This window comes from Zonotrichia leucophrys, chromosome 29 (assembly GCF_028769735.1).
Source record: "Zonotrichia leucophrys gambelii isolate GWCS_2022_RI chromosome 29, RI_Zleu_2.0, whole genome shotgun sequence".
Taxonomy (NCBI): Eukaryota; Metazoa; Chordata; class Aves; order Passeriformes; family Passerellidae; genus Zonotrichia; species Zonotrichia leucophrys.
The window spans coordinates 1406094-1432551 of NC_088198.1; the positions used below are offsets into that span (position 1 = coordinate 1406094).

The following is a 26458-nucleotide window of genomic DNA, read 5'->3' on the forward strand; positions in this document are numbered from 1 at the left end:
ACTGAGGGGGGGTTCGGGTTGGAGTGCCACACCGGGTGTCAGTGCGTGGAACGGGGAGGTGAGAAGCCGCTGGTGGGGCCACGGGGACCGCCCCGAGGTGCGGGAGTGTTGCGGGACCGCCCGAAACCGGAGCCCCTCACGGCGTGAGGGGAAGCGCGGGCGTCCCGGTAAGGGAAAGGGGGTGGAAAGTCGGTTGGGGGAGCAAAGGCAACGTGTTGGGGCTGCGGGAACCCGGTAAAACCGGATCTTGGAGGGGTGTGGGGCTCCCGGTGCTCCCGGGAGTAGGGGGGAAACATACCGGAGGGGTACACTGAGGTCCCGGTGAGGCGGGGGTCTCGGGTTGGATACACCGGTATCCCGGCAGTCCTCGGGTGTCAGTGCGTAGAAGGGGGAGGTGAGAAGCCGCTGGTGGAACCGCCTCGTGGTGCGTGACCGGCCGAAACCGGAGCCCCTCACGGCGTGAGGGGAGAGCGCGGGCGCCCCCTCAGCGGGCGGGGCGTGGCCTGTCCACGAGGAAGGCGTGTCCTCTCTTAGCCCCGCCCCCTTAACGTCCCTCCCTGCTTTGGAACGCTCGCGCCACCAACGGCTCCCCCCGCGGCCGCCCACCCGACGCTTGACGTCATCGCGCCGCCGCGCTGCGTGCGCACGCCGCGTCCCCCGCGCGGGCGCAGAGCCGCCATGGAGGCCTCGGCGGGCGGCGGCGGCGCCGGGCCCGGGCGGCGCTGGTATTTCAGCCGCGAGCAGCTGGAGCGGAGCCCATCCCGCCGCGCCGGCCTGGACCCCGACAAGGAGCTCTCGTACCGGCAGCAGGCGGCTAACCTGCTGCAGGACATGGGGCAGCGCCTCAACGTGTATCCGGCCGCGCTAGGCCGCGCTAGGCCGCGGGTGGGAGCGGGGCGGGGCGGGGAGAGCCGGGACGGGGGGAGAACCGGGAGGGAGTGAAGGGAGAGCCGGGACTCGGTACCGGGAGAGGCGGGAGGGCGTGCGGGGAGAGCTGAGTGTTATGGGGATCGAGGGGAGCCCGGTTCCAGCTCGGTGCTGCGGTGTTGGGAAGGCCCCGGCCGCTCTTGGGGCAGGGGGAGCCGGGACCGGGGAGAGACGGGAGGGAGTGAGGTGAGACCCGTGAGTCGGTACCGGGAGAGCGTGCAGGGAGAGCTGACTGTTGTGGGGATCGAGGGAAGGCCGGTTCCAGCTCGGTGCTGGGTGTCGGGAAGGCCCCGGCCGCTCTCGGGGCGGGGGGAGCCGGGACCGGGGAGAGCCGGGAGGGAGTGAGGGGAGAGCGGGGAGTCGGTACCGGGAGAGCGGGGAGGGCATGCAGGGAGAGCTGAGTGCTGTGGGGATCGGGGAGAGCCCTGTCAGGCTCGGTGTTGAGAAGGCCCGACGGCTCTCGGGGCGGGCAAAGCCGAGACGGGGAGAGCCGGGAGGGAGTGAGGGGAGAGCGGGGAGTCGGTACCGGGAGAGGCGGGAGAGCGTGCGGGGAGAGCTGAGTGTTGTTGGGATGGAGGAGAGCCCGGTCCCGGCTCGGTACTAGGATATCGGGAAGGCCCCGGCGGCTCTCGGGGCGGGGAGAGCCGGGATCGGGATGAACCGAGAGGGAGTGAGGGGAGAGCCGGGAGTCGGTACCGGAAGAGCGGGGAGGGCATGCAGGGAGAGCTGAGTGCTGTGGGGATCGGGGAGAGCCCTGTCCAGGCTCGGTGCTGCGGTGTTGAGAAGGCCCCGGCGGCTCTCGGGGCGGGCAAAGCCGAGACCGGGGAGAGCTGGGAGGGAGTGAGGGGAGAGCCGGGAGTCGGTACCGGGAGAGCGTGAGGGGAGAGCTGAGTGTTGTTGGGATGGAGGGGAGCCCGGTCCCGGCTCGGTGCTAGGATATCGGGAAGGCCCCGGCCGCTCTCGGGGCGGGGAGAGCCGGGATCGGGATGAACCGAGAGAGAGTGAGGGGAGAGCCGGGAGTCGGTACCGGGAGAGCTGAGTGTTGTGGGGATCGAGGGGAGCCCGGTCCCGGCTCGGTGCTGCGGTGTCGGGAAGGCCCCGGGCGGCTCTCGGGGCGGGCAAAGCCGCTTTTCCCGTTTTTGGCTCGGGAGATCGCGTTTGGGGCGCGGGGAAAGCTGTGCTGGAGAGGTTTGGGAAGGCTCAGGAAGAGGGAAGAGCTTGGAAAGGGAGCTCGGGTGCGCCGAGCCCAGTTTGGGATCCAGGAGGTTTTGGGAAGGGAAAACACAACCGGAGAGGGAGCAGGGACAGCCGAGCCCCTTTGGAGACCGCGGAAATTCCGTTCCAGGAGCAGGGAAAGCTGCGCTGGTGACTCGGGAAGGGCCGGCCCGGGAGTGGGGAGAGCCGAGCCCGTTTTGGGATTGAGGAAATCCGGTTGGAGGAGTGGGAAAAGCTGTACTGGGATGTTGGGAAAGCTCAGCCCATGAGTGCCTGGGAAAGCTGAGCTTGTTTGAGGACCAAGAAGATCCCAAAAGGGATTTTGGGAGCAGGGAGAGCTCTCCTGGGGTTTTGGGAGCTGGGATTGAGGAAATCTGGTTAGAGGAGTGGGAAAAGCTGTACTGGGGTGTTGGGAAAGGCAGCCCATGAGTGCCTGGGAAAGCTGAGCTTGTTTGAGGACCAAGTAATTCCTAAAAAGGATTTTGGGAGCAGGGAGAGCTCTCTTGGGGTTTTGGGAGCTGGGATTGAGGAAATCTGGTTAGAGGAGTGGGAAAAGCTGTACTGGGGTGTTGGGAAAGCTCAGCCCATGAGTGCCTGGGAAAGCTGAACTTATTTTAGGACAAAGTAATTCCTAAAAAGGATTTTGGGAGCAGGGAGAGCTCTCTTGGGGTTTTGAGAGCTGGGAGAGCTCTCTTGGGGTTTTGGGAAGGCTCAGTTTGGTTATGGGGAGCACTGAACCCGTTTTGGGATTGAGGAAATCTGGTTAGAGGAGTGGGAAAAGCTGTACTGGGATGTTGTGAAAGCTCAGCCCATGAGTGCCTGGGAAAGCTGAGCTTGTTTGAGGACCAAGAAGATCCTAAAAAGGATTTTGGGAGCAGGGAGAGCTCTCCTGGGGTTTTGGGAAGGCTCAGTTTGGTTATGGGGAGCACTGAGCCCGTTTTGGGGCTCAGGAGGATGTGTTAGGATGCAGGGAAGTGCCCTAGGAATGAGGGGAGGCTGTCCCATCTTGCTGTTGGTGTGTGGGGTCTGTTCCAGGGGCTCCCCCTGGGTGTTTTGGGGGGGTCTCTGTGCTTTTCCTTAACCCCATTTTCAGCTCCCAGCTCACCATCAACACAGCCATCGTGTACATGCATCGCTTCTACATGGTGCAATCCTTCACCCAGTTCCACAGGAATGTGAGTGAAAGCTGGGCTTTGGGGGGTGCTGGGAACCCCCAAATCCACTCCTGGCCAGGGGAACCCACCTTGGGAGGAGTTTTGGGAAGGCAGAGGGGACCCTTTTGTCCCTCCTGTTGGTGGCCAGATCCGAACAGCCTTAATTCCCCGCAGGAATATTGAGAATCCACCTGATTTATTTCTTTTCATCTTGAATTTCGTGACTTTTTAAGCAAACAGAGCATTTTCCTCCACAGTCTGTGGTGCCAGCAGCTCTTTTCCTGGCAGCCAAGGTGGAGGAGCAGCCAAGGAAGCTGGAGCACGTCATCAAGGTGGCACATGCCTGTCTGCACCCCCAGGAGCCTCTGCTGGACACCAAGAGTGAGGTGAGGATGGGGAGGAAGGCTTGGGATGTGCTGGGAGAGCTGCAGGAGTGGGGATGGCATTGGAATCTTGGGGTTCCTCCACCTTGCTGAGGTGCTCAGGGGCAGCTTCTCCATCCAAGAGAGATTTGGGTTTTCCCCCATCTGTGCACATCTGGATCCAGATGTGCTGTGTTCCAATGTCCCTGGAGTGCTGCAGAGGAGCTTCACTGGGGGAGAATGTCCCAGCACTTGTTTAATGTAAAAAACATAAAATATTCAAATATTAAAAATATTTTAATATTTTAAATATTTTTAAAGTATTTAAAAATTAAATTAAAAATTTAAAATTTTAAATAATAATTTAAAAATTTAAAAATATTGAAAATATTGCTGGTCCCTCATCTCTCCTGGAGCTGAGCAGTGAGTCCTGCTGGAAGGGGCAGCTTTTTCCATGGAAATTGCCAGAAAATTAAAAAAAAATAAGCAGGAAAAGCTGATTCCTGCACTGCTCCTGTGGGGGATCAGCACCCAAACTCTCTGATCCCTCTTTCTTAGAATCTTTCTTAGAATCTTTCTTAGAATCTCCAGATATTTTGGGTTGCAAGGACCTTAAATCCCATCCCATTCCACCCACCTGCCATGATCAGGGACATTTTCCAATATTTCATTTTGCTCTGAGCTCCATCCAGCCTTGCCCTGAACACTTTCAGTGAATCTCTTCCAGTCTCCCCATGCAGGGAAATTCCAATTTTTGCCTTGCAGAGAAAGGTGTTGGGAATGTGCAGGTTTGATCAGGAAATTCTCATTTTTCTCTTGGAGAGAAATGTGGGAATCTCTTAGGAATGTGCAGGGATAAAGAACATTTTTAACCTTGTGCAGGTTAAAAACCTTCCTGATCCCTCATTTTTCCACACAGCCCCTTTTAGCTGGAGCTGAGCAGTGAATCCTGCTGGAAGGGGCAGCTTTTTCCATGGAAATTGCCAGAAAATTTCAAACAAAAAAGCAGGAAAAACTGATTTTTTTCATTTTCCATCTTGCTCTGAGCTCCATCCAGCCTGCAGGGAATCTCTTCCAGTCTGCCCATGCAGGGAAATCCCAATTTTTGCCTTGCAGAGAAAGGTGTTGGGAATGTGCAGGTTTGATCAGGAAATTCTCATTTTTCTCTTGCAGAGAAGGGTGTTGGGAATGTGCAGGTTTGATCAGGAAATTCCCATTTTTCTCTTGGAGAGAAAGGTGTTGGGAATGTGCAGGTTTGATCAGGAAATTCCCATTTTTCTCTTGGAGAGAAATGTGGGAATCTCCTGATCCCTCATTTTTCCACACAGCCCCTTTTAGCTGGAGCTGAGCAGTGACTCCTGCTGGAAGGGGCAGCTTTTTCCATGGAAATTGCCAGAAAATTTCAAACAAAAACGCAGAAAAAACTGATTTTTTTCATTTTCCATCTTGCTCTGAGCTCCATCCAGCCTGCAGGGAATCTCTTCCAGTCTGCCCATGCAGGGAAATTCCAATTTTTGCCTTGCAGAGAAAGGTGTTGGGAATGTGCAGCTTGATCAGGAAATTCCCATTTTTCTCTTGGAGAGAAAGGTGTTGGGAATGTGCAGGTTTGATCAGGAAATTCTCATTTTTCTCTTGGAGAGAAATGTGGGAATCTCTTAGGAATGTGCAGGGATAAGGAACATTTTTAACCTTGTGCAGGTTAAAAACCTTCCTGATCCCTCATTTTTCCACACAGCCCCTTTTAGCTGGAGCTGAGCAGTGAGTCCTGCTGGAAGGGGCAGCTTTTTCCATGGAAATTGCCAGAAAATTTCAAACAAATAAGCAGGAAAAGCTGATTCCTGCACTGCTCATGTGGGGCATCAGCACCCAAACTCTCTGATCCCTCTTTCTTAGAATCTTTCTTAGAATCTCCAGATATTTTGGGTTGCAAGGACCTTAAATCCCATCCCATTCCACCCACCTGCCATGATCAGGGACATTTTCCAATATTTCATTTTGCTCTGAGCTCCATCCAGCCTTGCTCTGAATGCTTCCAGGGAATCTCTTCCAGTCTGCCCATGCAGGGAAATCCCAATTTTTGCCTTGCAGAGAAGGGTGTTGGGAATGTGCAGCTTGATCAGGAAATTCCCATTTTTCTCTTGGAGAGAAATGTGGGAATCTCTTAGGAATGTGCAGGGATAAGGAACATTTTTAACCTTGTGCAGGATAAAAACATTGGTTATCCCTTTTTTTCACACAGCCCCTTTTAGCTGGAGCTGAGCAGTGAGTCCTGCTGGAAGGGGCAGCTTTTTCCATGGAAATTGCCAGAAAATTTCAAACAAAAAAGCAGGAAAAACTGATTTTTTTCATTTTCCATCTTGCTCTGAGCTCCATCCAGCCTGCAGGGAATCTCTTCCAGTCTCCCCATGCAGGGAAATTCCAATTTTTGCCTTGCAGAGAAAGGTGTTAGGAATGTGCAGCTTGATCAGGAAATTCTCATTTTTCTCTTGGAGAGAAGAGTGTTGGGAATGTGCAGGGATAAGGAACATTTTTAACCTTGTGCAGGTTAAAAACCTTCCTGATCCCTCATTTTTCCACACAGCCCCTTTTAGCTGGAGCTGAGCAGTGAGTCCTGCTGGAAGGGGCAGCTTTTTCCATGGAAATTGCCAGAAAATTTCAAACAAAAAAAGCAGGAAAAACTGATTTTTTTTCATTTTCCATCTTGCTCTGAGCTCCATCCAGCCTGCAGGGAATCTCTTCCAGTCTGCCCATGCAGGGAAATCCCAATTTTTGCCTTGCAGAGAAGGGTGTTGGGAATGTGCAGGTTTGTTCAGTGCCTCTCCATGAGTAACCTGCCTGTCCTCTCAACCCCAGGCTTACCTGCAGCAAGCCCAGGACCTGGTCATTCTAGAGAGCATAATCCTACAGACCCTGGGTAAGTTCCTCTGAGCCAGGAGAATTCCACCACAAAACCTCTTTTTAATATCAATTTTTTACTGGAACCCGTGCCAGGCTCGTTGCTGAGAGATTTAAGTGTGGTTTGTCACTTTGTTGGGGTTTTTTTCCCTAAAAAAATCAGGATTTGTGCTGTTTGGACACTGGTTTTTTGTCCTGGGTTGTGCTTTCCTGTTTAATTATAGAATGATGGAATGGTTTGGGTTTGAGGGGATTTTGAAGTTTAAACATCCAATTCCAGGCCATAATACTCCAGTTCTATTGCAGGAAGCAGTTTGTACTGAGAAATGTCTTAAAAAATGGGTTAAAACTGAATATTTTGATCAAAGAATTACATGAGGGGAAAATCCCAGGAGTTGTTTCTGGGTGTAGGATTGTGACTGCTGGAGCTGCTGCCCTGTTTCTTTATCAAATGTACTGTTCAGAGTGGTGTTCACTAACAAATATTCTGTTTCAGGGGCAGTTTTTAGGTAGATTTTCCCTCCAAAAAACCAGAATTTGTTATTCCTGACTGGACTCAGTGTCCAACCTGTGGCTAAACCCAGCCCAATTCTGCAGCCTCTCAATTCTCCAGGGACCTTTTAAAAACCCCCAAATTCTCCCAGAACATTCTGCAGATCTGCTGTGCACATGCACCAGTTGGAATTCTATTTTTTTTTTTTTTTCCCCCTTTTTCAAACAGAATTCCCAAAGTGAGGAGGAAGCAGGAGCCAGGATTAAACTCAGTTGTCCTCAATGCTTTAGGCCCATTCAAAAGGAAAATAAATCTGCTTCCTCTCAGCTTTTTGGGTGAGAGAAATCCCTTGGAGCAGATGCCATTGTCTTTGCCTTCCTCCCAGCTGCTTCCAGAGGCTTTTTGTCTTGCTATTTTTAAAATTCTTTAATAATTGTTTTGTTTCCTGGGAGGTCTGGCAGCAGCAGAAACTTTCTGAGTTTGTAGCTGGATAAATTTAAAGCTTCTGGATAGAGGAAAAAATGGATTCCTGTATTCCTGCAGGGCTGTGGGAGGGAAGGGATGCAGGAAAAAAAACAAACCACAAATCCAGGTTCTGATGGATCTTTGTGTCCTTGCAGGCTTTGAGATCACCATTGACCATCCTCACACCCATGTGGTGAAGTGCACCCAGCTTGTCCGAGGTGAGAGGGAATTGGGAGGGAAATTTGGGGAAATTTCCGCTGAAAATTCCCAATTTTCCCAGATTTTCTTCTCAGGAGAGCTGATCCATCCCTCTGATTCTCAAAAAAATCCTTCACAGGGAGGGATTTCTTCACAATTTCTCATTTTATTCTCCATTTTCCAAGTGAAAAACCATTCCTGCCACTCCAGAGTCCCATTTCAGCTCTATTGGAACATGAAAAGCCACAACAGGGTCACCCCAGAGCTGAAAATTCCCAATTTTCCAGGCTGAAAATTCCCAATTTTCCCAGATTTTCTTCCCAGGAGAGCTGATCCATCCCTCTGATTCTCAAAGGGATCCCTCACAGGGAGGGATTTCTTCCCAATTTCCCATTTTATTCTCACATTTTCCAAGTGAAAAACCATTCCTGCCATTCAGCTCTCTTGGAACCTGAAAGCCACAACAGGGTCACCCCAGAGCCTTTTCCAGGCTGAAAATTCCCAATTTTCCCAGGAAAACTGATCCATCCCTCTGATTCTCAAAGGGATCCCTCACAGAGAGGGATTTCTTCCCAAATTCCCATTTTAATTTTATCTTTTCCAAGTGAAAAACCATTCCTGCCATTCAGCTCTATTGGAACCTGAAAGCCACAACAGGGTCACCCCAGAGCTGAAAATTCCCAATTTTCCAGGCTGAAAATTCCCAATTTTCCCATCTTTTCTCCCAGGAGAGCTGATCCATCCCTCTGATTCTAAAGGGATCCTTCAGAGGGAGGGATTTCTTCCCTTTTTCCCATTTTATTTTCCATTTTCCAAGTGAAAATCAATTCCTGCCATTCAGCTCTCTTGGAACCTGAAAAGCCACAACAGGGTCACCTCAGAGCTGAAAATTCCCAATTTTCCCAGGAAAACTGATCCATCCCTCTGATTCTCAATGGGATCCTTCAGAAGGAGGGATTTATTTCCAATTTCCCATTTTATTCTTATTTTTTCTAAGTGAAAAACCATTCCTGCCATTCAGAGTCCCACTTCAGCTCTATTGGAAACTGAAAAGCCACAACAGGGTCACCCCAGGCTGAAAATTCCCAATTCTCCAGGCTGAAAATTCCCAATTTTCCCAGATTTTCTTCTCAAGAGAGCTGATCCATCCCTCTGATTCTCAAAAAAATCCTTCACAGGGAGGGATTTCTTCCCAATTTCCCATTTTATTTTCCATTTTCCAAGTGAAAAACAATTCCTGCCATTCCAGAATCCCATTTCAGCTCTCTTGGAACCTGAAAGCCACAACAGGGTCACCTCAGAGCTGAAAATTCCCAATTTTCCCAGCTTTTCTTCCCAGGAGAGCTGATCCATTTTTCAAATGGAGGATTCTCAAAGGGATCCCTCACAGGGAGGGATTTCTTCCCAATTTCCCATTTTATTCTCACATTTTCCAAGTGAAAAACAATTCCTGCCACTCCATAGTCCCATTTCAGCTCTCTTGGAACCTGAAAAGCCACAACAGGGTCACCCCAGAGCTGAAAATTCCCAATTTTCCCAGGAAAACTGATCCATTCCTCTGATTCTCAAAGGGATCCCTCACAGGGAGGGATTTCTTCCCAATTTCCCATTTTAATTTTATCTTTTCCAAGTGAAAAACAATTCCTGCCACTCCAGAATCCCACTTCAGCTCTATTGGAAACTGAAAGCCACAACAGGGTCACCCCAGAGCTGAAAATTCCCAATTTTCCAGGCTGAAAATTCCCAATTCTCCAGGCTGAAAATTCCCAATTTTCCCATCTTTTCCTCCCAGGAGAGCTGCTCCATCCCTCTGATTCTCAAAATAAAGGCATTTTTAGATGATTCAGACATTTTTATTTGGTTTTTAGGCTCTTCTGAACCACACCAAGCTCTCAGTGAGCAGCAATTCCCCAAATCCTGCTCAATCTGTGGGTGGCCTTTGGTTCTTACACTAAAAAAACCATAAAAAATATTCAAATAACACCCTGATTGTTCTTATTTTTATTTTTTTTTTCTTGCAGCCAGCAAGGACTTGGCACAAACTTCCTATTTCATGGCTACAAACAGGTTATTATTTTATTATTTTATAATTTTATAATTGGTTGATCATTTTATCTTGCTGCTCCCAAGGCATTGCTCAGCTGGGAATCCCACAGGAAGAACCTTAAGGAAAAATTCCAACCATTTTTCCTGCCAGCTGCTGGGTAAAATGAGCTGGAAAATGAGGCAGATGGGATAATCAGGAGCTTCACTGCTTATTTAATAGGAAATTAGATGTGAAAGTTTGCAAAAAAAACCCCAAACAAATCAAAAAGATGGAGGGGGAAATGAGTATATAAATTTTTTCTTGCTTTTTTCTGGGTGTTGGAGAGTTTTCACTCAAGAAAGTGCTGTGGAAATTGGCCACAAATATGGTTTGTACCCCAAAAAAAAGCTGATCTGGGGCATAAATTAGGAAAAAAAATCAAGCACAGATTTTTTGTATGGGTTGTTTTAACCCTGAGTTTTCTCTGGAAAGAAAAATCTCTCCTAAGTTCTTAATTTAGGTTGTTTTGTCCCCTAAATTTTCCCTAGAAAGGAAAATCAGCCTTAAGTTCTTCTTGTTTTATCCTTCAATTTTCCCTGGAAATGAAAATCAGCCCCAGATTCTTTCTCTGCTTTGTTTTGTCCCTAAATTTTCACTGCCAGCTTGATTGCCAGGATTTTATTAGCATTATTACTAAATTTAATTATGAATTAAATTTTAATTTAATTAATTTAATTCCTAATTGAATTAATAAATAAAATTATTACTTTTATTAGGATTATTTCTAAATTGAATTTCCTGGATTATCATCTTCAGACAAATCATGGAGTTTGTGTTTGGAACAAACATGAAAAACACTGAATTTTTAGGAAATTCAGGGAAAAGTGATTTAGGTGCCAACACTCCCTGAATTTTCATTGCCAGCCTGATGCCATCACTTTAATTGGGATTATTTCTAAATTTCCTGGATTATCATCTTCAGACAAATCATGGAGTTTTTGTTTGGGACAAACATGAAAAACACTGAATTTTTAGGAAATTCAGGGAAAAGTGATTTAGGTGCCAACACTCCCTGAATTTTCATTGCCAGCCTGATGGCTTTACTTTAATTAGGATTATTTCCAAATTGAATTTATCATCTTCAGAAAAATGGAATTTATGTTTGGAACATGAAAAACACTGAATTTTATAGGAAATTACTCAGGGAAAAGTGATTTAGGTGCCAACACTCCCTGAATTTTCATTGCCAGCCTGATGGCATCACTTTAATTAGGATTATTTCTAAATTGAATTTATCATCTTCAGACAAATGGAATTTATGTTTGGAACATGAAAAACACTGAATTTTATAGGAAATTACTCAGGGAAAAGTGATTTAGGTGCCAACACTCCCTGAATTTTCATTGCCAGCCTGATGCCATCACTTTAATTGGGATTATTTCTAAATTTCCTGGATTATCATCTTCAGACAAATCATGGAGTTTATGTTTGGGACAAACATGAAAAACACTGAATTTTATAGGAAATTACTCAGGGAAAAGTGATTTAGGTGCCAGCATAGGTGAAACTGCAGGGCTGGAGATTCCTCCATAAATTTTCATTGCCAGCCTGATGCCATCACTTTAATTCGGATTATTTCTAAATTTAATTTCCTGGATTATCATCTTCAGACAAATCATGGAGTTTATGTTTGGAACAAACATGAAAAACACTGAATTTTATAGGAAATTCAGGGAAAAGTGATTTAGGTGCCAACACTCCCTGAATTTTCATTGCCAGCCTGATGCCATAACTTTAATTGGGATTATTTCCAAATTGAATTTATCATCTTCAGAAAAATGGAATTTATGTTTGGAACATGAAAAACACTGAATTTTATAGGAAATTACTCAGGGAAAAGTGATTTAGGTGCCAACACTCCCTGAATTTTCATTGCCAGCCTGATGCCATCACTTTAATTGGGATTATTTCTAAATTGAATTTATCATCTTCAGACAAATGGAATTTATGTTTGGAACAGACATGAAAAACACTGAATTTTTAGGAAATTCAGGGAAAAGTGATTTAGGTGCCAACACAGGTGAAACTGCAGGGCTGGAGATTCCTCCCTGAATTTTCATTGCCAGCCTGATGCCATCACTTTAATTGGGATTATTTCTAAATTTAATTTCCTGGATTATCATTTTCAGACAAATCATGGAGTTTATGTTTGGAGCAAACATGAAAAACACTGAATTTTATAGTAAATTATTCAGGGAAAAGTGATTTCAGTGCCAGCACTCCCTAAATTTTCATTGCCAGCCTGATGCCATCACTTTTAGAATTATTTCTAAATTTCCTGGATTATCATCTTCAGACAAATCATGGAGTTTATATTTGGGACAAACTGAAAAACACTGAATTTTATAGGAAATATCTCAGGGAAAGTGATTAGTGCAACACAGGTGAAACGCAGGGTGGAATTCCTCCATGAATTTTCATTGCCAGCCTGATGGCTTTACTTTAATTAGGATTATTTCCAAATTGAATTTATCATCTTCAGACAAATGGAATTTATGTTTGGAACATGAAAAACACTGAATTTTATAGGAAATTACTCAGGGAAAAGTGATTTAGGTGCCAACACTCCCTGAATTTTCACTGCCAGCCTGATGCCATCACTTTAATTAGGATTATTTCTAAATTTAATTCCTTGGATTATCATCTTCAGACAAATCATGGAGTTTATATTTGGGACAAACAGGAAAAACACTGAATTTTATAGGAAATTACTCAGGGAAAAGTGATTTAGGTGCCAACACTCCCTGAATTTTCATTGCCAGCCTGATGGCATCACTTTAATTGGGATTATTTCCAAATTGAATTTATCATCTTCAGAAAATGGAATTTATGTTGGAACAAATTGAAAAAACATGAATTTTTAGGAAATTCAGGAAAGTGATTTATGGTGCCAATCACCTCCTGAATTTTCATTGCCAGCCTGATGCCATCACTTTAATTGGGATTATTTCTAAATTGAATTTCCTGGATTATCATTTTCAGACAAATGGAGTTTATATTTGGGACAAACAGGAAAAACACTGAATTTTATAGGAAATTACTCAGGGAAAAGTGATTTAGGTGCCAACACTCGCTGAATTTTCATTGCCAGCCTGATGCCATCACTTTAATTAGGATTATTTCTAAATTTAATTTCCTGGATTATCAGCTCCAGACAAATCATGGAGTTTATATTTGGGACAAACATGAAAAACACTGAATTTTTGGGAAATTACTCAGGGAAAAGTGGTTTAGGTGCCAACACAGGTGAAACTGCAGGGTTGGAGATTCCTCCCTAAATTTTCATTGCCAGCCTGATGGCTTTACTTTAATTAGGATTATTTCTAAATTGAATTTATCATCTTCAGACAAATGGAGTTTATGTTTGGGACAAACAGGAAAAACACTGAATTTTATAGGAAATTACTCAGGGAAAAGTGATTTAGGTGCCAACACTCCCTGAATTTTCATTGCCAGCCTGATGGCTTTACTTTAATTAGGATTATTTCTAAATTGAATTATCATCTTCAGACAAATGGAATTTATGTTTGGAACATGAAAAACACTGAATTTTATAGGAAATTACTCAGGGAAAAGTGATTTAGGTGCCAACACAGGTGAAACTGCAGGCTGAATTCTCTCTGAATTTTCATTGCCAGCCTGATGCCATCACTTTTAGGATTATTTCTAGATTAATTCTGGATTATCATCTAAGAATAAATCATGGAGTTTATATTGGAACAAACATGAAAAACACTGAATTTTATAGGAAATTACTCAGGGAAAAGTGATTTCAGTGCCAACACTCCCTGAATTTTCATTGCCAGCCTGATGCCATCACTTTAATTGGGATTATTTCTAAATTTCCTGGATTATCATCTTCAGACAAATCATGGAGTTTGTGTTTGGAACAAACATGAAAAACACTGAATTTTTAGGAAATTCAGGGAAAAGTGATTTAGGTGCCAACACTCCCTGAATTTTCACTGCCAGCCTGATGGCATCACTTTAATTAGGATTATTTCTAAATTTAATTTCCTGGATTATCAGCTCCAGACAAATCATGGAGTTTATATTTGGGACAAACATGAAAAACACTGAATTTTTGGGAAATTCAGGGAAAAGTGATTTCACTGCCAGCCTGATGCCATCACTTTAATTGGGATTATTTCTAAATTGAATTTATCATCTTCAGACAAATGGAGTTTGTGTTTGGAACATGAAAAACTCTGAATTTTATAGGAAATTCAGGGAAAACTGATTTCATTGCCAGCCTGATGCCATCACTTTAATTAGGATTATTTCTAAATTTCCTGGATTATCATCTTCAGACAAATCATGGAGTTTATGTTTGGAACAAATGTGAAAAACACTGAATTTTTAGGAAATTCAGGGAAAAGTGATTTCGGTGCCAACACTCCCTGAATTTTCATTGCCAGCCTGATGGCATCACTTTAATTGGGATTATTTCTAAATTTCCTGGATTATCATCTTCAGACAAATCATGGAGTTTATGTTTGGGACAAACAGGAAAAACACTGAATTTTATAGGAAATTACTCAGGGAAAAGTGATTTAGGTGCCAACACTCCCTGAATTTTCATTGCCAGCCTGATGGCTTTACTTTAATTAGAATTATTTCTGAATTGAATTTATCATCTGCAGACAAATGGAATTTATGTTTGGAACATGAAAAACACTGAATTTTTAGGAAATTCAGGGAAAAGTGATTTAGGTGCCAACATAGGTGAAACTGCAGGGTTGGAGATTCCTCCCTAAATTTTCATTGCCAGCCTGATGCCATCACTTTAATTGGGATTATTTCTAAATTTAATTGGTTTCTGTGTTTTCTTAAGCTCTGTTGTCCTCATAATCCCTCAGTTCTTCTCCTGGTGCTGCCCAGCACTCATGGCCATGTGGAAAATCAATTTATTAATGAAAATATTTCATAGATCACCTGGTTCAGGTTGTTTTGACCATAAATTGTATTCCTAAAATTCCTTTGGGAAGGAACAAACCCTTCCTAAAGCTGCTCCTTGGGTGCCATCTGGGAGCTGGGCTTGGAATTTTTCTCCCCAAAGCAGAGGTGGGGCTGGCAAGGGTGACTTTTGTCCTTGGAGATGCCAAATTTCCTGTAGCAAAACAGGGATCAACAAGGAATGAGCAGAGATGGAGAAAATTCCAAATTTCCTGTAGCAAAACAGGGATCAACAAGGAAACCAATGGAGGAGATGCCAGATTTTTTTCTGTTGCAAACCAAGAATGAAAAGAGATGGAGAAAATTCCAAATTTCCTGTAGCAAAACGGGGATGAGCAAAAAATCAGGCAAATTTCTCTTCATGAGCAGAGGTGGGGCTGGTCCTCAGTGATTTTTCCCCCTTGGAGGAGATCCCAAATTTCCTGCATCAAAAGAGGGAAATTGGTGGAGGAGATCCCAAATTTCCTGTACTAAAACAGGGAAATTGGTGGAGGAGATCCCAAATTTCCTGTATCAAAAGAGGGAAACTGGTGGAGGAGATTCCAAATTTCCTGTAGTAAAACAAGGATGAGTTTCTCTGCAGAGCAGAGTTGGTGGGGTGGCCTCAGAGGTTGGTTGGGGTGACTGATTTTCTTTCTTTTGGAGGAGACCCCAAATTTCCTGTAGTAAAACAGGGAAATTGGTGGAGGAGATCCCAAATTTCCTGTATCAAAACAGGGAAATTGGTGGAGGAGATCCCAAATTTCCTGCATCAAAAGAGGGATAAACAGGGAAACTGGTGGAGGAGATCCCGAATTTCCTGTAACAAAACAGGGATGAGTTTCTCCTCAGAGCAGAGGTTGGTGGGGTGACCTCAGCATTGACTTACTTTCTTCCTGTAGTAAAACAGGGAAATTGGTGGAGGAGATCCCAAATTTCCTGCATCAAAAGAGGGAAATTGGTGGAGGAGATCCCAAATTTCCTGTACTAAAACAAGGAAATTGGTGGAGGAGATCCCAAATTTCCTGCAGTAAAACAAGGATGAGTTTCTCCTCAGAGCAGAGGTTGGTTGGGGTGACCTCAGCACTGATTTTCTTTTGGAGGAGATCTCAAATTTCCTGCATCAAAAGAGGGATAAAGAGGGAAATTGGTGGAGGAGATCCCAAATTTCCTGTAGTAAAACAAGGATGAGTTTCTCTGCAGATCCCCTCTCAGAAAATCTCCCAAATTACCTCTACACAAAACCTGGTGGAGAGAAGCAAAACCCAAACTCCCTGTTTGAAAACAGGGATGAGCAAAAAAAACAGACAAATTTCTCTTCATGAGCAGAGGTGGGGCTGGTCCCCAGTGACTTTTCCCCCTTGGAGGGGAATCCCAAATTTCCTGTATCAAAAGAGGGAAATTGGTGGAGGAGATCCCAAATTTCCTGCAGTAAAACAAGGATGAGTTTCTCCTCAGAGCAGAGGTTGGTTGGGGTGACCTCAGCACTGATTTTCTTTCTTTTGGAGGAGATGCCAAATTTCTTTCATGAAAAGAGAGATGAACAGGGAAATTTGGTGGAGGAGACCCCAAATTTCCTGCAGTAAAACAAGGATGAGTTTCTCTGCAGATCCCCTCAGAAAACCTCCCAAATTACCTCTACACAAAACCTGTTGGAGAGAAGCAAAACCCAAACTCCCTGTTTGAGCAAAAAAATCAGACAAATTTCTCTTCATGAGCAGAGGTGGGGCTGGATGCCAGTGATTTTTCCCCCTTGGAGGAGATCCCAAATTTCCTGCAGTAAAACAAGGATGAGTTTCTCCTCAGAGCAGAGTTGGTGGGGTGACCTCAGAGGTTGGTGGGGTGACTGATTTTCTTTCTTTTGGAGGAGATCCCAAATTTCCTGCAGTAAAACAAGGATGAGTTTCTCTGCAGATCCCCTCAGAAAACCTCCCAAATTACCTCTACACAAATCCTATTGGAGAGAAGCAAAACCCAAACTCCCTGTTTGCAAACAAGCCCCACCAAGCCGTGCTGGAGCAGGATGGAGCTCCCTGTCCCCCAGAGCTCCATCCCCCCAAAACCCCCGCGTGGCTCTGCAGCTCAGGCGTGTGGGAGTTGATGGATTTTTGTTTTCTCTCCCGGGGATGTCAGCCTGCACCTGACCACCTTCAGCCTGCAGTACACCCCTCCCGTTGTGGCCTGCGTCTGCATCCACCTGGCCTGTAAATGGTCCAACTGGGAGATCCCAGTCTCCACGGACGGCAAGCACTGGTGGGAGTACGTTGATGGCACTGTAACTCTGGAGCTCTTAGATGGTAAGTTTGGGAGAGAGGTGTTGGTTTTGGTTTTTTTTGGTTTTTTTGCCTCCCCCTATTACAGCGACCTTAGACGGTCACTGTGGTGAGAGAAGGACGAGAATCTTGTTTATTATATATGTTATATATATATTATATATATATAATATATATAATTATATATATATATATAATAATTATATATATATGAGTAAATCAGAAGGCTGATTTATTCATATAAGATATATAATACATTACAACTATACTAAAAGGAAGAAAAAGAGAGGTTACAGAGAGCAGCTATGAATAGAATAGAAGGCTGATTTATATGAATAGAAGGCTGATTTATTCATATAAGATATATAATACATTATAACTATACTAAAAGGAAGAAAAAGAGAGGTTACAGAGAGCAGCTATGCTAAGAATAGAATAGAAAGAATGAATAACAAAGTTCTTTGCCCAGGGAATCTGTCTCTGAGCTGCTCCTGTGATTGGCCTTTAATGGTACACAAGGAAGATGAGCCAATCACAGGGACACCTGCTACATTTCACAACAGCTGATAACAATTGTTTACATTCTTCTTCTGGGGCCCTTTGCTTCCCAGAAGAAGGAGAAATCTTAAAGAAAGGATTTCTATGAAGAAATGTCTGTGACATCCCCCCTCCATTTTCTTAAAAAAAAAATGATTTTGGCATCGTTGGTGCTGGGTCTGATGGTTGCAGCATCACCTCAGGGGCTCTGCAGGAGTTTCAGGGCTTGGTGAGGTTTTCCAGCAGCACAGAGGAAGGAGTTTGAAGGGGTCAGATTGTCAGGATGTCCCTCCTGGCGCAGCTCCATCCCACCAATAGCTCTGTCCGATTTTCGGCTGTTTGGATGGCCTGGAAAGGCCCGGGGTGGCCTTGGGGCAGCCGCGTTTCAAAGGAACAGAAGAGGCTTCAGTTCTTTTCTCGGTCTCTGTGTTTATTAATTGTTTATCTAAAAGATTTTCTCTCGGCCCGACAGAGCTCTGCTCAGCAGCCAGCCATGAGCACACTCACCTATCTTTATACCCATTGTTACGTGTACAATATTTATCATTTTTCCCCAATACCATTTATTCTTATTGCCCGGTGCACTTTTAGTAATGACCAATCCCAAAGTGCCACCATCACCAAAGAAGATGGAGGAGAAGAAGAAGAAGGACAGAAGAAGAAGAAGGACCAGAAGAAGAAGAAGAAGGACAGGACACGCCCCAATTCCTCCATCTTACTTCTCTAAGCCCCCCTGTACAGAAATCCTAAACCCTGTGTCTCACCCTCTAATTAACCAATCCCTTCACCATTCACCCCGGTGAAACCCTCCTGTCCTCATACAGGTGTCGTCTCCTGTGTGGGATCAAAGCCCAGCCACCAGACACTTCTGGAACATTCCAGGACTCCCGAGCCCCCCAAGGGTGGTCTCGGTGGCACCTCAGTCCTGAGGTGCTGAGGTCCCACACAGCTCCATGTGGCTGATGAGGGGGTTTGTCCTGCTGGACTGGGGCTGTTCTGAGCCTCCTGCTTGGTTTTGTGTCTCCTCTGCAGAACTGACTCATGAATTCCTGCAGATCCTTGAGAAAACTCCCAGCCGGCTGAAACGGATCCGCAACTGGCGGGTAAGAATTCCCACAGGCTGGGATTCCTTTGGGAATCAGCGTGCAGGACAGCAAGGGAGGGAGCTGGGTGTGGGATTGGGACACTGTGGGTGATGCTTGTGGAGCTCGAGTTCATCTGTTGTGAATTAACTTGTACAGAAATTGTACAGAAATTGTGTGTGGAATTGGGACACTGTGTGTGATGCTCGTGGTGCTCGAGTTCATCTGTTGTGATTTAACTTGTACAGAAATTGTGTGTGGAATTTGGATACTGTGTGTGATGCTCGTGGTGCTGAAGTTCATCTGTTGTGATTTAACTTGTACAGAAATTGTGTGTGGAATTTGTATACTGGGTGATGCTTGTGGTGCTCGAGTTCATCTGTTGTGAATTGTACAGAAATTGTGTGTGGAATTGGGATACTGTGTGTGATGCTCGTGGTGCTCAAGTTCATCTGTTGTGATTTAACTTGTACAGAAATTGTGTGTGGAATTGGGATATTGTGTGTGGTACTGAAGTTCATCAGTTGTGATTTAACTTATACAGAAATTGTACAGAAATTGTGTGTGGAATTGGGACACTGTGTGTGATGCTCGTGGTGCTCGAGTTCATCTGTTGTGAATTGTACAGAAATTGTGTGTGGAATTGGGATATTGTGTGTGGTGCTCAAGTTCATCTGTTGTGATAGAACTTGTACAGAAATTGTGTGTGGAATTTGGACACTGTGTGTGATGCTCATGGTGCTCAAGTTCATCTGTTTTGAATTAACCTGTACAGAAATAGTGTGTGAATTGGGATATTGTGTGTGGTGCTCGAGTTCATCTGTTGTGATTTAACTTGTACAGAAATTGTGTGTGGAATTGGGATACTGTGTGTGATGCTCGAGTTCATCTGTTGTGATTTAACTTGTACAGAATTTTGGTTTTCCAGCTGCATTAGCAGCCCTGCTCCCAGGGGTTGGGAATTTTTCCACAAGGAGGGATGGGAGCAGAGTGGATCTTGTAAAGAAGACCTTGCACTGTCCTGCTGAGCTGCTTGGATTACCCCAACCCCATCAACACCCCTGAGTAAACACCCACTGATCTGTTTCATTCCAGGCCTCTCAAGCAGCCAGGAAATCCAAAACCGACGAGCACGGCGATGACGAGAACCTGTCGGAGCAGACAATCCTCAACATGATCTCCAGGAACAACAGCTCGGACATGAACATCGCCGGCCTCATGAGCATGTCCACGTCCTCCACGGCCGCCGCGGGGCCGCCTCTCCCGGCCTCCACCGATTCCCCCGGCGAGCCGAGCGCCGCCGACCCATCCCAGGCCGATCATTGGCACCCCCCGGCCAAGCTGGACATCCACAGGACTAACGAGGCCACGTCAGGCTCTGAGCACCAGCAGCAGGATGGTGCTGCTGCTTCCTACCCCAAGCAGAGCACCAAGAACGCGCCCTCGGCCAAGGTGTCCCTCAAGGAGTACCGGGCCAAGCACGCCGAGGAATTGGCGGCGCAGAAGCGGCAGCTGGAGAATATGGAGGCAAACGTGCGCTCCCAATACGCCTACGCCGCTCAAAACCTCCTGGTGCAGCAGCAGAGGGAGAGGGAAGGGCAGCAGGACAGCAACCCCTCCCCAATCGTGCTGAAAATCCCCAGCGCGGGGCAGGAGAACCCAGGCGGCGCCGACAAGGCTGACAAAGCTCTCAAGATGAGGATCCCGGCGGTGGCGGGAGGCGGGGACAGGGACAGGCCCGTCCCCTCCAAGCAGGAGGACATCAAGATGCGGCTCAAGGTGCCGGCTCCCGGAGACAGACACAGCTCTGCCGATGAGAGCAGCAGCAGCAGCAGCGGCAAGAGCAGGGAGTACAAAGAGAAGCACAAGGGCCACTCATCCAACCACCACCACCACCACCACAACCACCACTCGCACAAACACTTGCACGCCCAGCTCGGCGCCGGCCCCAGCACCGCGCCCAAACGCCCGGGGGACTCCAAACACGGCGCCCAAGCCGGCGCTGCCGCCGCCCCCCACAAGGGCTACGGGCCCCTGGCACCCACCCGCAAAAGACCCCTGCCCGAGGAGCCCCCGGCCATGCCCCACGAGCACCAGCCCAAGGTGGGCAAAGTCTCCAAAGGGCCCGGAGTGCCGTTCCCGTACGCCCACCTGGCCGGGGCTGCCCACCTGGCCGGGCACAGCTCGGATTTAGCGCAGCCCAGCAAAGCTCGGGGCGCTCACAAATCGGACAAGGGGCCCTCGGGGGCCAACGGGCACAACGTCAGCCAGGCCAGTGACTATCAGGACACGGTGAACATGCTGCACTCGCTGCTGAGCGCTCAGGGCATGCAGCCCACGCAGCCCCCAGCCTTCGAGTTCCACTCGTACGAGCTCCTGAACCCCCGGGCTTCCAGCGGCTCCAGAGCTGCCAGCAACACGGACAAGCCCCGACCGCCCCCTCTGCCCTCGGAACCGCCCCCTCCGCTGCCTCCCCTCCCCAAATAACCCCTCCCCCTTTTTACTACTGAGTCCAGAGCCCGAGCCCGAACCCTGCGGGGCTTTTCTAAGGGCTTTTTGATCTCCACTGCCTCACGAAGAACTTATTTTATTATAATATAACTTTTATTATTGATATTTAGTTGTTAAAAGCTGTGAAAGGATAAGGAACCCTTTCTCTATTCCCCCCTTTTTTCCCCCATAGGCTCCCAGTTAGTGTTGGGCTTTGACCCCCCCATCTGGGGAACATGGGGGATATTTAAAATATGTCACAGAAAATTTAAGATGTTTTACAAATAATTTAAGCATTAACTTATATCTCAGTGGTTTGGTTCCTTTTAATTTCGAGGGGCTGTGGCAGAGCCTGGGGGGGACTTTTGGGGGAGGTTCCATTTGAGGCATTGGTGTTGAGTTTTTGGGGTGATGGAGGGATGGGAGCTGGGTTGTGTTTCCTTGCCCCTGCACCTGTTCTGCTTTGAGATTCTGTCTCCATCCCTTGCTCCCTTCCTGCAGATCCCTGGATTTCCTCTGGAAAAATCCAGGATTCCCACTGAGATGAGAAAGTGCCAGGCTGGTCCTGTAGGCACCATGCCCGGGGCAGCCCTTCAGGGAGTCAATTGGCACATGGCTGTGCCCAGCTGAGCTGGAAGCAGCTCCTGAAACCTCAGCCCAGGGCCAGGGGACCTGCCAGGGTTTGGGTTGAGTATTTGAGGAAAAAAGCCCTATTTCCTTTCTTTTTTAGACTTGACTTTTCTGACCTTCAATAAATGGGTGGTCTCTGGATGCTTTTGGGAAACTCTTGTTCCACGTCGAGCTTGATTTTAGGAGGAATTGCTGCTACCAAACCCCTTCAAGGATCTGGGCACCGATTTGGTCCAGTTTTGGGACCAATTCTTGGATTTCAGGCCCATCCCTTGCTTCCCTTCCCTCTTTTGGAGCCCCTCTTGGAGGCGGCTCTGTCGGTTCATGGCGGGCTCGGGAAACCGGGAGGGCACCGAGTGATGCCGGGGGTGCCCAGGGTGGTGCTGTGGGACCGAGCCCTGAGCATCTCCTGACCCGGAGCCAGAACACACACCCGGTCCCGCCTCGCTCCCCCTCCACCCCTGGTTTTGGGGCCGGTGTCCTGGCCCGGGATCTGCCCCGGGACCCCCTCCCTCCGGTTCCTGGCCCTAGATTCGCCCTGGTTCTATCCAGGGACCCCCCATCTCCCCCGGTGTCCTGGCTCGGGATCTGCCCCGGTCCTGTCCCTGGACCCCCTCTCCCCCAGGACCCGCCCAGCCCTGTCCCGGGATCCCCGGCCCGGTGTCCTGGCTCGGGACCCCTGCCCCTGTGATCTCCTCCCCCCCGTCCTGTCCCGGGACCCCCTCTCTCCCCTGGGTCCTGTCCCGGTCCCGTCCCGGTTCCCCCGCCCCGCTCCCGCCGCCCCCACGTGTCGCGTTCCCGCCGCGCCGCCCCCACGTGACCCTAGGAAGGCGTGGTCTCTCCCAGCGTGAGTGACGGTGAGCTGAGCCAATCACGCGCGAGAACGCCCCCGTGCTCGCCGCTGATTGGCGGACTGGCGGGCCAGTGAGGAGGCGGGGCGGGCGCACGGTGCGGCAGCGCGGAGGCCGCGGCGGCAGAGAGGTAAGATGGCGGCGGCGCCTCCTGCTCACAATGGGGCCCGGTGTGCCCCTCAGCGCGGCCCCTGAGTTCTCCTCCAGGGCTCGTCTGCCCTGCACCGTCCCGGGGGCGGCTTTCCTGTCGCTCTCCGCTCCGGTAGCGCTTCCTGGGCTCCCCTCAGGGGTGCCCCTCACGCTCGCCGCCCGCGGACAAAATGGCGGCGCTTGGGCGGCGGGAGCGCGCATGCGCGGGAGCGGGGCGGCAGAGCACGTGCGCGGGCGGGAGAGCGCCGGGACAGACCGGGACAGGCACCGGGAGAGAGACTGGGATGGACCGGGATATACCGGGATGGGCACCGGCAGAGAGACTGAGATGGACCGGGATAGATCACGAGGGGCACCGGGAGAGGGGCTGGGATGGACCGGGATAGATCAGGAGGGGCACCGGGAGAGGGGCTTGGATGGACCTGAACAGGCACCGGGATAGATCAGCTACCACCATCCTGGTGGTAGCTCAGGATGGGCAGCGGGAAAGAGGCTGAGATGGACCGGGATAGACACGGGGATAGATCCAGATTGGCACCGAAATACACCCGAGGACAGACCGGGATGCGCACTGGGGGATACCGGTACGGAGGCGGGAATAGAGCGGGGTGAGCACCGGAAAGGACCGGGATAGAGCGTGCTTGGGGCTGGGTGGGCAGCGGGGATGCCCCGGTACGGAGCCGTGCACGGCCAGGGGAATCGGAGCGGGACGAATCACCGGGACACGTCGGGATAGAGGCACTGGGAGCACCCAGGACATGCATTGGGGGTTCACTGGGAGAAGAGGATCCCCCAAGATCCATGCAGGGCTCAGAGCTCCCTCCAGCATTTTTGGGAGTTACCTCCATACCAGCAGCCTTATCTTCTGCTGAAGGGCTCAGATTGGATTGAAATTCTTCCCCGCTGGTACTTTTCATTGTATCAGCGTTTCATTCCCCTCCCTCCCCTTGCTCTGCAGCATGAACAGGATCCGCATTCACGTGTTACCGACCAGCCGGGGCCGCCTGACCCCGGTGCCGCGGCCTCAGGAGCCCCTGGCCTGCTCCTTCAGCCCCCGGCCCTGCTCGCAGCCCCGCCTGGAGGGGCAGGAGTTCTGCATCAAGCACATCCTCGAGGACAGGAACGCTCCCTTCAAACAGTGCAGCTACGTGTCCACCAAGAACGGGAAGCGTTGTCCCAATGCTGCTCCCAAACCTGAGAAGAAGGATGGGTGAGTGGCTTTTCCTCCTGCTTTTCCAGTCCCAAACTCTGCAGAATTAAAACAGGCAGGGGGAGGTTTTTTTTCTTTGCCTTCTCTTTTGAAGGAATGGCTGGAGTTGTGTTAGGGGAGATTTAGGCTGGATTTTGGGGAATCTTTCCCCCAGTTGAGCACTTGAGCAGCTCCTGAGGGCAGTGGTGACATTCACAGCCCTGCCAGAGCCCAAGGAGTGTTTGGGTAATGCACCCAGGAACGTGGAGGCATTTTGGGATGTCCCAGCAGTTGGACTTGGTGATCCTCGTGTGTCCCTTTCAGGATATTCCACGATTCTTCTCTTTCACCTGCTGCATTTGGATTACCTCTGAGAAGCATCTCTCTTTTTCCAAAATTAAAAAGCTGGAGAAAGCTTTTAATAATCCATGGAGTTATCTGGGGACTGTGGGCTGTGCCCTGAGCCAGCAGAAGGTGGCTGCAGTGCTCCAGGCCCTGCACTGCATCTGTGTGTGCAGAACCTCCCTCATGCCAGCACATCCCCAGATAATCCCCAGAGCAGCCACTCACATCCCTCTGGAGCTTTGGTTGTGCTGCTGCTGCTTCCCTTAGGCCTTTAAAATGCTCAAGGGGTGGAACAGTTATGAAATGATAGAGCACAGATTCCTGCCAAGAGCATTGCTTCAGGGATTTACTGGGATGTGGGCAGTGGGTGTCTCCACCCTCGTCCCTGTGCCATAAAATGTGAGAACATTTGGAAGCAGAAGAGCTCAAAAACTCCCTCACCTCCCTGGTTTTAACCAAAAGCTGGTTTTACTCCCTGCTGCTGGTGGCAGGGGTGATGTTCCCACAGTGGTGGGTGGCATCTCAGCATTCCCAGACTGGATCTGCAGCTCCCTGTGAGAGATTCCAGGTGCCAGGGCTGTTCCTTGCACTTCTGCCCTGCCCAGGTGAAACCCTGCATCCAGAGCTGCCTCCAGAGCTCAGGAAGCTTTTCCTGAACCCCCAGCTCAGGGAAAAACATGGAGCAATTGGAATGAGTTCAGAGATGAGCATGGAGCAACTCTCTTAGAAATAAAGGCTGAGAGAATTTAAATTGTTGTGGAGAAGAGAAGCTCAGAGATGACTAAAGAGCTGCAGGAAAGATGGAGAGATTATTTTCAAGGGATGGAATGCCAGGACAAAGGGGAATGGCTTCACACTGCCAGAGGGCAGGGCTAGGTGGGATATTTGGAACAAATTTCTCCCTGTGAGGCTGGGGAGGCCCTGGAATGGATTTCCCAGAGAAGCTGGGGCTGTCCCTGGATCCCTGAAAGTGTCCAAGGCCAGGTTGGACAGGGCTTGGAGCCACCTGGGATAGTGGAGGGTGTCCATGTCCCTGTCCATGGATGATCTTTACCTTCTAAAGCATCCTTTAGTCTGAAAATGCAGGAATGGGAAAGGTTTAGGAGCTATTCCAGCCTCGGTGGCTGCTCCTTTGGAATGGTTGTGCTCATTTAAATGCCTTAAAAAGAGGATTTTTTTTATCCCCCACCCCCATTTTCTGTGGCACGAGGAAAACAGGAAGATTTTAATCCCCAGATTATTGTGGCATCGTGGTGCATTTAAAGCAACAGAGCTCAGATCCTCAGGAGTGCCCTGAGGGCAGAGCAGAGCAGCAGATCCAGGGGAGCTGCTCCTGTGAGGGTCCCCTCAGTTTTGTCCCCCCCTTAGGGGGCTCATCCCTGAGGAAACCCCAAACTTTTCAGTGAAAAAATCCATGGAATCCCCACAGCATTTGGGGATTGATCCTGTGGAGGCTCCTGAGGCTGCTGAGCTCTGCTCTTGGAGGCAAACCTGCGCTGTGATTTGGTGTTTTGTAGCCACATTTCTCTCCACAGAGAAAAGCAAGGCACAATAATTCTTCCCAAGAATATTTCTGGGATTGACATTCTCTGAACCTCAGAGGAAGGAAACACAATTCTTAGCGTTTGCTGTGCCTGTGTTTGTGCAAATATGAATGCAATGGGGAGATTGTTTACCCAAAGTGATGGGGTTTTGTTTCCTTGGCCTGTCAGAGCCGTGTGTTTGTGTGGTGACAGTCACGAGTTTCAGAATGTTGAGATCTTGGCAGATTCAGTTTAGATGTGATGTAATATATTATAAAATATTATAGTGTAGAATATTAATATATAATATATATAGTGTACTATATATAGAATAACCTTATATATGTACTATATATAGTAAAATTATAGTATAGAATATTAATATATACCATATATAGTATACTATATAAAGTATAACCTTATATATAATATATATAGTATAGTATAATATATAGTATATACAGTGCTATATATAGTATATAGAATATATAGTATAGAATATTATAGTATACTATATATAGTATAACCCTATATATATTATAATAGTAGATTACAAAGTGATAGGTTTGTTATACTTGCTTAGTGTGTTATTGTACATAATATAGAATTTAGGATTATTATTAGTATAGAAATATTATAGTATATGTGTGTATATATA

The 26458-nt window shown here is 47.9% G+C and overlaps 2 protein-coding genes across 5 annotated transcripts in view; both read left to right on the forward strand.

Moving 5' to 3' along the window:
• Positions 1-658: 658 nt before the first annotated feature.
• Positions 659-21883, forward strand: CCNT1 (cyclin T1). The gene is made up of 9 exons (XM_064734913.1): positions 659-851; positions 3236-3317; positions 3554-3682; positions 6512-6572; positions 7667-7729; positions 9731-9776; positions 16864-17027; positions 18573-18643; positions 19718-21883. The coding sequence occupies exons 1-9, from the start codon at positions 679-681 to the stop codon at positions 21107-21109; spliced, it is 2181 nt and encodes a 726-aa protein (XP_064590983.1). The 5' UTR covers positions 659-678; the 3' UTR covers positions 21110-21883.
• A 747-nt stretch (positions 21884-22630) lies between these two features.
• KANSL2 (KAT8 regulatory NSL complex subunit 2) overlaps positions 22631-26458 on the forward strand; it is a 31983-nt gene continuing 28155 nt past the window's right edge. Inside the window, exons 1-2 of one of the 4 annotated variants that reach the window (XM_064734787.1) lie at positions 22631-22723; positions 23702-23953. In XM_064734787.1, coding sequence (XP_064590857.1) covers positions 23703-23953 — 251 coding nt within the window. In that variant the 5' untranslated portion in view covers positions 22631-22723; position 23702. Of the gene's footprint in view, positions 22724-22750; positions 22856-23215; positions 23328-23701; positions 23954-26458 lie in introns of those variants that run through there. The other 3 variants (XM_064734788.1, XM_064734786.1, XM_064734785.1) reach the window with 3 other exon arrangements.

Bases quoted from the DNA above. Each gene is read 5' to 3' on its own strand.
- CCNT1 (XM_064734913.1), top strand. From the start codon at position 679: ATGGAGGCCTCGGCGGGCGGCGGCGGCGCCGGGCCCGGGCGGCGCTGG. The intron at 852-3,235 runs GTATCCGGCCGC...CCCCATTTTCAG, and splicing joins ATGGGGCAGCGCCTCAACGT to CTCCCAGCTCACCATCAACA. The intron at 3,318-3,553 runs GTGAGTGAAAGC...TTTCCTCCACAG, and splicing joins TCACCCAGTTCCACAGGAAT to TCTGTGGTGCCAGCAGCTCT.